The sequence below is a fragment of the Nicotiana tomentosiformis genome, chromosome 7, assembly GCF_000390325.3.
Source record: "Nicotiana tomentosiformis chromosome 7, ASM39032v3, whole genome shotgun sequence".
NCBI lineage: Eukaryota > Viridiplantae > Streptophyta > Magnoliopsida > Solanales > Solanaceae > Nicotiana > Nicotiana tomentosiformis.
Genome location: NC_090818.1, coordinates 49641074 through 49652333, shown reverse-complemented (window position 1 = coordinate 49652333; position 11260 = coordinate 49641074). Strand labels below are relative to the sequence as shown.

Sequence of the window (11260 nt, the reverse complement as noted above, 5' to 3'; positions counted from 1 at the left end):
AATAGTTGATTAAGAAGAAGAATAAGTGACTTAATTAAAATGATTTGAGAGATTCTGAGTCGCCTGACGGACTGAGCGATAATTTTTACAATTAAGCTTGTTGATGATAGGTGTAAATTTGGCCGAATAGTATAACGATAGGGATAAATTTGGCCGGATAATATAACAGAGATTAAATATAGACAATATCCAAAAGTAAGGAAATATATTTGGTCATTTTCCCTAAAATATATGTACTTTTATTTCTTTATAGTTTAACCAAAGTGAACGTAATTGGCAAATCCAATTGCTTAAGATGTACATACCCAAAAACAATTACGAGCATGTTTGGAAAGCCACCTAGGAATTGAATTTGGGTGTAATTATATTATTTGACATGTTTGTCTAAGTACTTAGCCAGCATGGAATTGGGTGTACTTAGATAGGTGTAATTACACTCTCCAATTCTCAAGGCGAGAGGAGAATTGATGGTAATTGCACTGTGTAATTATAAGGTTACATTTTAATTTCTTTCCTTTTTATTTTTATTTTTATTTATTTTATTTATAACTTTTTATTTCAATTTATTTTATTTTAATTTTTTTAAATTTATTTTTACTTTTAAATTTTAAAATATATTTTCTTTGTACATTATTTTATTTACCTTTACTTCTCATGATTCTATGTAATTGCTCCTATATTTTATTTTCTTCATTTAGTGTAACTATGTTATTATTATAATTTTTCAAACTACACCTCCTAATATTATAAATAATGAGTCATTAACAAACTTGGCATATAATGAGTAATGTCATTAAAGTAAAATTTAATTATTGAATGAGGTTATAAACTTATTATATTTTTTAATCTTAAGTTGTATTGGAACTTATTTTTATTATGTTGGAATTTGACATATGTTATTTATTTTTTTTGGATTTTGAAATTGTATTATATTATGGTTCTACTTTACTTGTTTTAGTAGTATTGGCTTGTTATTTCACATTGCATATTATTTATTTTTTAGTTAGAATTAATAGATTAGTTTTGTCAAATAATTTTATAATGTTATGAAATTATATTTATAAATATTAATTTATTTTATCAAACATGCATTCCATGATGTTCTTACAAAATGAATGTTTTCAGTTTTTATAATTAATTATACTAAATATTATTAATTTGAAAAATATATATCAATTATTTTTATAATATTAGTTATAAATATATGATTACTAATTCGTGTATATTCAAGAAAACAATATGCATCTTAAATACCAAATCTAATATCATTTATAATTATAAAAAATTATTTATATGCAAATATTTATTATATTAACTTTTAAGTTTCGATAATTTCTTCATTTAAAATTTAATCTAATTGTGTAATTACACTTGCGCAACCAAACAGTACGCTTGTAATTACAATGTAATTATGTTATGCCAAATAAATAGGTCATCGTAATTACTAGGCTGTATAATTACTACTCTAGTAATTACACCAATTTCAATTATCGGATAGCTTTCCAAACAGACCCTAGGTATTTTCACGAAAACACCGGCTAAATTAAGGTTTATCGTAGCACCCTATTTTAAAGGGATTCCATCACTCCATAAGCGGTCTCCGTAACACTGATTAAGAACAAAATGTTCAGTAAATGGCTTGAATTGTTGTTATAGTCGACTTATCTAGTCTTAGAGACTAAGTGTCATCACAATGCTTGTGGTGGGATTTTTGGGTCGTGACAAATAATAAAAAAATCATGAGTATCTACTAGAATTTTTTAAAATCCGGTGTCATAAGTGCACAAGCATCTAAGAGAATATACAGAACTCCCTAAAACTATTGTCTGATATAGAATAGACAGAAATAGTAAATATAATAAGAGAAGGCTCTGGGTGCTGCAAAACGGAGCATGAAAAGCAGCTCACCACTAGGCCTTCGAGTAATGCGGATGCGCGCATGGACGAACACCAGATGTACCTGCCTCAGAACCTGCACAATTTGTGCAGAAGTGTAGCGTGAGTACGTAAATAACGTGTACCCAGTAAGTATCTAGTCTAACCTCGAAGAAATAGTGACGAGGGGTCGACATCGACATTTACTAGTGGTCAATATACATAAAGTGCTAGAGTTATAAACAGGCATGAAATGCAATAATGATAATGGAATAAGAGGTAATAAATAAGTGTTTCTTTAACAAAATAACAAGTTAAAAAGTCCCTAAAATATCACATGCTAATCTCAATAAGTAAGGGCCCGCAAGTAATTACAATTTCTCAAGTCATGAAGGATATATCAAGAGTAATCAGACTCCTAGAGACAACAAGCACAAGTTATGCCGAGGTCGTACGGCCCGATCCATAATAATCGTGTACATACACTACCGAGGTTGTACTGCCCGATCCATGGATGCATCACATTACATATTAATATTGTCAAAGCGTTCAGCCCGATCCACAGGAAAAGAGAAACTCTTCTAGCTACGAATGAAGTGTTTACAACTCCAAGGTAAACCCATAAAATAATATAAATATCCGTCGATAATTAAATATTCCGCCAAATCACTAAGTAATGACGCTCGATTTAGCATAATCTTTAATCAAATTTTACTTATTAATACAAAAAATTAAACTATCAAATTGAATTCAAATAGTGCAAGTAATTGCATAATAAAGTCATATGTCTACCCGGACATAACATGAAATTTAGCTACGTACGTACTCTCGTCACTTCGTGCATACGTAGCACCCACAATTAGTAGCAAATAATAATTTTAACACCTATGGGGTTAATTCTCTATTACAAGGTTATGCAAGAGATTTACCTCATTTTTAAGTCCACTTTGCGATCCACAAATTATACTAAAAGCCTTATGTCGGTGCCGAGCAATCCGAAACTAGCCAAAGGTTATACAAACTAATCAATATTTGCTCAAAAGTTCATAATTTAACTATTAGAGTAATCACCCGACCCATTGTGAAAGGTTCCTAAAATTCACCCCAAGACTCACATGCCCGGATTCCGAAAATTTTCGTAAATAAATGTTACTCATAACCTTACGAACACTAATATATAATTTCTACCCAATTTCATAATTATTTTCGTGGTCTAATCTCATTTTTATCAAAACCTAGGTTTTCAACAAACTCCAAAAAATTTTACATTTTACATGTTAAAATCTACTCATAATCTATGTATTTAACTTACATTAGGTAAAAATCACTCACCTTATAATGCTTAATAAAAATCCTTCTCCAAGAAGCTCTAAATTTGGCCAACACAATGAGAAATGAGAGAAATAAGCCTAAGTCCCGACTTTAAATTAAGATTCTACCCAGTCGACCCTTCTTCACGATCGCGAAAAGGGCCTCGCGATCGCTAAGGCAAAGCCTGCCCAGACCCTGAAAACCTTCACCGCGAACGCGACTGGTTCCACGCGATCGCGAAGGCTAGACCAGCCCAAGCATCGCGAACATGACCTGCCCTTCGCGAACGCAAAGGGCAATGACCCACTAACCCCCCTCCTCCCCCCCCCCCCCTTCCCTAATCCTTCTACGCGAACGCGACACGGCCATCGCGAAGGCCACAGGTCCTGAAGCTTCACGAACGCTACATGTTGATCGCGAACGCGTAGGGTAAATTGCCAAGCCCCCCAATTCCTTCTATGAGAACACGACACCACCTCCGCGTCCGTAAAGAAGGAAACTAGAACCAGCATATCAACAGTTTTGAACTTAGCTCTGAGCGGTCCAAAACACACCCGAGCTATCCGGGACCCCGTCCAACTGCACCAACGAGTTATAAACATAATTCGGACCTGCTCGAACCCTCGAAACACGTAAAACAACATCTAAACCAAGAATCACACCCCAAAACCCAATTGAATCAACTTATGAACTTCAAGCTTTTCAACTTACTCTGAATTTGTCGAATCATACTTAGACAACTCGGATTGACACCAAATTTTGCATGCGTACGAGTGATAAATTACCATACGGACCTATTTACAGGCTTAGAATCCCAAACGAACCTCGATAACACCAAAGTCTACTCCAAACCAAATTTAAAGAATTAGAAAACCTTCAATGAGCCAACTTTCAACATTAAGCGCCGAAACGCTCCCGGATCACCCGAAACCCGATCCGAACACACGCCAAGTCCAAAATTATCATACGAACCTATTGGAACCATCAAATCCATGTTTCGAGGTTGTTTACTAAAAGTGTTGACTCAAGTCAAACTTGACTATCTTAGGCCACTAATAAGGAACTAAGTGTTCCAATTTCAATCTGAACCCTTCCAAACCTAAATCAACCATCCCCGTAAGTTATAAAATAGTAAAAGCACATACGGAGAGTCTCAATTAGGAGAATGGAGATCTAGAAAGCAAAACGACCGGTCGGGTCGTTACAATAAGTTTATATATAAACACATATCATGTATTTATTGGTCTTGTGTAAACATCAATTGTGGGTCACTTATTGAATAGCTTAGGAACAAGAAATCAGCAACTTAATCGCATATTCATATGGATGTTTGTCATATTTAACTGAATGTTTTCGTGTGATTTCTAGGCTGTCGCGTGTCGTGCTATCTCATTTTGTACGTCTAAGACAGAAGTCAATTCATCTACTACCTCCGTTCCAATTTATGTGAACCTATTTTCTTTTTAGTCCGTTCCAAAAAGAATGACCCCTTTCTAAATTTGGAAACAATTTTGCTTAAACTTATAATTCTACCATTAATGAGAAGCTTTTATAACCACACAAATACTCTGGGCCCATTTTGACTTGTTTAGGATTACAAATTCCAAGTCTTCATTTTTTCTTAAACTTCGTACCCGTCAAACAGATTTACATAAATTGGAACGGAGGGAGTATTAATTCTTTAGATTTTGAGAAAAGGTCAAACAAAGGTAAGACGTGTCATGGGGGTTCTACAGATTATTGAATAAGTAGAAAATATTTGATTTCAAAATAACAAGCGGGGATAGCTCAGTTGGGAGAGCGTCAGACTGAAGATCTGAAGGTCACGTGTTCGATCCACGTTCACCGCATACGTTTTTAACTTTTACAATGTTATTTCGGTTTTATAGACCTCAGCACTCAGTTCATCTTCTGTGACAGTGTGAAGCACACATAATGGGCTGATGTAGTCTGGTCCAATGCTGCCCAGCATATGGATTCACGATCCATATCATTTGTGAAGCAAACACAATATATATATAATGAAGTTTTTTACACACTTGATTCTTTTTTAACTATTATTTAAAAAAATAACATCATTTATTGTTTATTCCGTAAAGAGCACTTTTTTTTCATTATTAGCGTATTACAAAAATTAAGCCCAACATTCATCTTCTTCACTCCATTTTTTAAAATCCGATGCATATGTGAATACCACCTAAATTCAAGATGTATTGATTTATACGTATTTTATACTTTGTATATCAAGTATCACTTTAATTCAAAATGTATTTTTATGTATATAATTTTTGTATATTTATTTGTGAAGTGTCATCTTATTTTAAGATGTATTTTTAATGTATATTTCAAATATATTTTATATGTCAAGTGCCATTTTAATTCAGGATATATTTTTTTTATATATATTTTTTGTATATTTAAGATATATTTTTTATGTATATTTCACATGTCTAAGTGTCATTTTAATTGAAGATGTATTTTTTATGTATATTTTTGGTATATTTTATATGTGTTAATTCAATATATATATATATATATATATATATATATATATATATATATATATATATATATATATATAAGTTTTGTATATATTAACGTATATTATTATCAAAATAAGATCTTTATATTAAGAAAGGAAGAAAGAAGGAAGAGAAAAATTTAAGAAAGATAATTAAAAAGAAAACGAATGGAACAAATTTAGAAAATATATTGGCTTCGGCAGAAAATAAAATTAAAAAGATGAAAAAAAGAAGAAGAAGGAAAGCTAATAGATAAAGAGAAAAAAAGACATGATTTTGGTACAAAGAATTATTGACTTTCTAAATTGCTTATGTTTAGAGATTAATAATTAATATTCCTATTTTAATGAAATTGTGTGCTACAAATATAAATATTTTTCTGCTACATCTGTAATATTGGATTTCATGCTACGAATTTGTTATATTTCTTTTAAATTGTGACAGTTATGTAAAGTTCCCAACATATTGGTCTAATGCGCTATGACCCAACACAGCTCAAGAATTTTTTTTGAAACCAATTTTTCTTCCTTTTTAAGTGTGAGGTACAAGAATTTTTATTTATTCATTTCAATACTTCTTGTGAGTTAGTTAATAAGGGAATATCAAACGAGTTACGATCTCATGGCACTATATTCAGATTGGCTGATGGTAGTTTAATCGCCTGAACATATAATTCGCAAATTAAAAAAGCCAAGTTAAACTATATATGTAAGATGTCTTACAAGAAGATCATTATTGGTGGCATTAATGAGCTCCATCAGAGGCAAAGCCTACACCTTTCAGGAACAAATTGTTCTTCTAGGCCAGATATGACGGAACTGATTATCGCCAACAAATATTTCTTTTTTTAATTTAGCCATCTCATATCGTGGATCCACTGCCCGACTAATTCAAGTTTGCACCATGTAGTGCATATAACTGTCCCTACCAAAACAAAACAAAAATATTTTCAAGGTTCGAATCCGAAACCTGTGATTATGTGTGAAGGGACCATCCATTAAAATAGTTATTCGCGCTAGGGCCAACAGCTACTCCCTCGGGTAGGGATAAGGTATGAGTACTCACTAACCTCCTCATACTCTATTTGTCGCTCAAAAATATAATAATGTAAAGCTTTTTCTTTAGATAGTTGCAAGAAATTACAACAAAGTGTAATACAATAATGGCATATATGAGAAAAATCCTGTATAGATGACTTGGTTTTTTGTTTCTGTGGAATGAAATTGATTGCAAATTTGAGGACTTTCCATCTGTAAACTACAAGGCAATCAGTTGCTTGACGTTCATTGGAAAGATATATTGTTTGCCATCAAAAGCTGAGTCAATAATTATGCGATCAGCTGCTTCAGTTGGATGATATCTATCCCAAAAAACATGGCCACTTCTATTGGAACAGAACGTGGAAATTGGGGTGCAAGGGAGATTAGCATTTAGTCTTCCCAGTCCACAACAAGCAGCTTTCACTTCACTAAAACCTGAAAAGTATATATATCATCTCAACCAAATCAATACTGAATAATCTAGGATGCCGAGCAAACGATACAAAATAATCAGTTACAGTTTGAATAGAAGAAAATGACAACAAAAATCTCTCATGTTTTGTATTTCGGATGACCTATATACAGGTGCAGTAGTATTTCATTTAAAATTCTAGATTCAGTCTCTTAACGACAATAAGAATTACTTATTGCAATTATTGGAATCAGAATTACCGTAAGTAGCTGGATTTTGGATGACATTGAGCAACAAATTGAATGTGTCTAAATATGAGTAATTGAAATCCTTCAGTTCAGACTGCAACCCTTGTAGCACGGACTGAAGTCCTTGGTTATATTTGTTTGTCCAGTAATTAGCTTGTTGGGAGCATTCACCAGATTTATTGGCACTTTGATATCTTAGCAATGGCATGCATCCAACTGATCCTACCCCAACAATCACAAATTTTCGTGCACCTAGCCCATACAATTGCTGAATCCAAAATAAAACAAAATATGGACACTCAGTGTTTCCACTAAACTAAAAAAATTAATGAACATATCAGTTAATTATAACTAAGTGACAAATGTGTGTTATATATCTTGCATATTTCAATGATTTTGGGTAAACGCTGTGTGAGTAAAGGTTTATCAAATTTAAAATGCAACTTGGAAATTGGTGGTAGAAAGTGTACCTTGAGCTGGCCCTGTACAGAGGAAACCATTTGATCGACGAATTGCTGGGGTGCTGTAGTCTTAGGGAGTTTTGAATCGGATTTGAAATAATTAATCATATCATTACTTCCAATTACAATAGCAAAAACAGACTTTGACAGTTGCTTATGTGCAGCATCAGATCCTAATTGATTCACCAATCTTTGTTGAACAATGGAGAAAAACTGCACTTGTTGTGACATATGAAGTGCTTTACTCTGCAAATAAAGAAAATAATTGTTAATATGAATGTTATCATCGAATTGACTAATTTCAGACATTAATTCATTGAATTAAAAATTTTAAACAGAAGATGCTTTATCATCGAGCGGGGATAGCTCAGTTGGGAGAGCGTCAGACTGAAGATCTGAAGGTCACGTGTTCGATCCACGTTCACCGCATTTTTTATTTTTTGTTTTCATTCAGATTTGTTTTACAGTTTGTAATTCATCGTGTGCGAGTCAGACATAATGGGCTAATGGAGTGCTGTATAATGCGGCCCAAGTATCTTTTCTATTAAGGGAGAAATTCAAAAATAACCAGATTTATATGTGGTAATTGAAAAATAGCGACAGTTTCAAAAATAATTAAAATTTAGCCACTTTTTATGTAAAAGATAAATCTGAACAAAAACACTGTTCAAAATCCGAAAATATTCCAGTATAATATGCTGGAGTTCGAATTTTTTACATGTGAACTTCCAGCATAACATGCTTAAATTCCATAATGTGTTGGAGTTCCAACATAATATACTGGAAGTTCATACACATATGCTCCAATCTCCAGTATATTAAGCTGGAACTTTCCGTGTGCTAATATGTTGGAAGTTCATACACATGTGCTCCAATCTCCAGTATAATATGCTGGAACTTTCCGTGTTACATCAAAATAGTAGCTATTTTTCAATGACTTTACAAATACTAGCTATTTTTTAATTATCAGTCTGAAAACTGACTAACCCGTGCCATTTTGACTTCTAGTTCATTTCATCGACCTTTTGAGCCTAGGTGTGAGGCCCAATAACTTTTTATTTTCATGTACTTCCTCTATAAAACAATAGGGTAAAACAAGAAATGACCAATTGTAATATAAACATTGGGAGGTTACTTAAATTCAAATTCATAACACAATGATTTCTAATTTTAGTATTTGTAATTAGCATATGCTAGTCAAGCGGATTTCTCATGTTTTCTACGGATTCATGTGAACCTAGTAGTTTTTGCTCAGACCCTATATGAAATATGTATAAAGAAATCTACTAAATATCTATAAATAATTGATTGTGAAGCCAATTAATATTGTATATTAATTTGAAATAGCTATAAAATTCATAAACTTTAATGGTAGTAGAGGCACTCAGGGATATTGCGTTTAAAGGAGAGAAAAAAAAAAGGAATTCAAAAAATGTGAATTAACTTACAAGAAGGTTATCGTTGGTGCCATTAAAAATTCCAGCTCCACCAGAGGCAAAGCTTACACCATTGGCGAACACATTGTTCTTGTCGGCCAAGTATGGAGGAGGCGTTGGTACTCCTAATTTCTCAGCTGCCAAACAATTTTTTTTTAAAAAGAGAATTTTTAGTTACGTTATGTTTTAAAGGAAAAAGTAATGTCATATTTCAAAGTTTGCATCCATAATTCCACATCATAAAACAATACAATAGTGGATGTCAAGCAAGAAAAGGGATAAAAGAAGAGATATTTTATGACAAAATAAAGAAAAAGATAAAGTTTGCTCCATCACCCAAAACGCATCGATCCTTCACCATCAAGTTGATAGTGGCCGCAGTTGTGTTTGTATACAAGAAGCAATTAACCCCCCATTTCCAAAAAAGAATAATCTATTAAGGTTTTATTTTATACTACTTTCGTTTTATTTTATATGAAGGTATTTAATTAGCACAGAATTTAAGAAATAAAAATTACCCTGTAAAAAACTAAGCCTTCGAAGAGTTTGCTTTCCATGCACTAATTACAGTACCCCACTAGTGACAGTGCCATTTTACAATTAAAAAATATATATATATATATATATATATATATATCAACATACAGTAGAATGCGTGGTAGCACAAAAATGTATGTTTGTATAAAATAAAATAAAAAAACTACTATCAAGTAAAATCAACATTAAGTGCACGTATTTTCCTTTCACCAAACAATCATGGACGAGATGGAAATACGAGTTAGGTGCTATTGCTTAATTCCTTCAAATATTTGAAGGGACAGGAGAAGCTTCAAATTAACCGGAAATACGTATATAATTCTTGTTATTTTGCTTGAAACCACGACAGAAGAGAAAGATGGACAATTATAAATGATGGCGAAGCTCGAAAATAATAGAAGGTGAATTTCAATTTGAGGCATGAAGTAAAACCTTAAAATATCGATCAGTCTAAAGTACTCTTAAGTCTCAAAATCCACTTACAAGACTGAATTGTGTCTAATAGCACCATTTTACAATTATGGTGTGACTATATGTGAAATTAACACTCGTACTGATCATATTAACATAGATGAGTATTTGCTTACCTAGAAAATCGGCAGAGTTTTTCCCATTGCAAAATCTTCCAGTAGGTTTTCCACCAGGATAATCAACACCATTGTAAGGAAAATTAGCTTTAATAATTGTACCAAAATGGTTGTTATTGCCAACGTCTATAAGCGAGTCACCAAACATGTAAGCCGCTGGCACTGACTGTGCTACACATAGTTTAAAACATAAGAGAAAGAAAGAAGAAAACAAGGAAGAGAAGAAGAATAAAGGGGAAGCCATTGATATATGTCAATAATATTTAGACTTAATAATAGGGACCAATGATTTATGGCTCTTTCTTCTTCAGTACTGGAAAAATGGGTTGAAAAGAGTAGTATATATAAACATGATTAGGTGTTGTTGAAAGAAGAAGAAGACGCAGAAGTAGCCTACAAGTTACAAAACTTGTTGTGTGAACGAGTTGATTTTTTTATTTATTTTTTATTTTTTTTAATGATAAGGAATTAATTTGCTTGGAACAGCTTGTCTATCTTATTGCCCTTCTAAGAAGGAGATGCCATTTTGTGTCTGTATCTGCTTATGTATAAGAACTCTGTTCTAAACTTTACTCGAGTAACTAATCGTAATTACTTCGTCCAAAATAAAGAAAGTAAAGAGGATATATGTGCAGAGACTATTGGAATATATAGTACTATTAATCATGAGTTTAGATATTAGTATTTATTATAATAATTGTTTATTCAATTTTACTAAAAAATTAAATAGATCATGTGTTTGCCTTTATATCATTTACTAAAGTTGAGTCTGATTTTTTTCGTATATGTACTAATAGATCAAACAGAAAGCAAGGGGAGGTTTAGTTAAAC

The 11260-nt window shown here is 32.4% G+C and overlaps 1 protein-coding gene and 2 non-coding genes across 3 annotated transcripts; 2 read left to right on the top strand and 1 right to left on the bottom strand.

Moving 5' to 3' along the window:
• Nucleotides 1–4963: 4963 nt before the first annotated feature.
• Nucleotides 4964–5036, top strand: TRNAF-GAA (transfer RNA phenylalanine (anticodon GAA)). Its single transcript has one exon. It is a non-coding gene; the product is annotated as a tRNA-Phe (tRNA).
• Nucleotides 5037–6808: 1772 nt separating this feature from the next.
• LOC104119486 (GDSL esterase/lipase At5g55050-like) lies at nt 6809–10865 on the bottom strand. The gene is made up of 5 exons (XM_009631008.4): nt 10430–10865; nt 9318–9442; nt 7879–8115; nt 7421–7676; nt 6809–7183 (listed from the first exon to the last, which is right to left on the bottom strand). Exons 1-5 carry the CDS (start codon nt 10671–10673, stop codon nt 6966–6968), a joined length of 1080 nt encoding a protein of 359 aa, XP_009629303.1. The 5' UTR covers nt 10674–10865; the 3' UTR covers nt 6809–6965.
• Nucleotides 8226–8298, top strand: TRNAF-GAA (transfer RNA phenylalanine (anticodon GAA)). The gene has a single exon. It is a non-coding gene; the product is annotated as a tRNA-Phe (tRNA).
• Nucleotides 10866–11260: the final 395 nt, after the last annotated feature.

Excerpts from the sequence above, each read along its gene's own strand:
- LOC104119486 (XM_009631008.4), bottom strand. The coding sequence starts at position 10,673 with ATGGCTTCCCCTTTATTCTTCTTCTCTTCCTTGTTTTCTTCTTTCTTT. Across the intron at positions 7,677-7,878 it reads CTGTACAGGGCCAGCTCAAG|CAATTGTATGGGCTAGGTGC; the intron begins GTACACTTTCTA and ends TTTTGGATTCAG. Across the intron at positions 7,184-7,420 it reads CCAAAATCCAGCTACTTACG|GTTTTAGTGAAGTGAAAGCT; the intron begins GTAATTCTGATT and ends TATACTTTTCAG.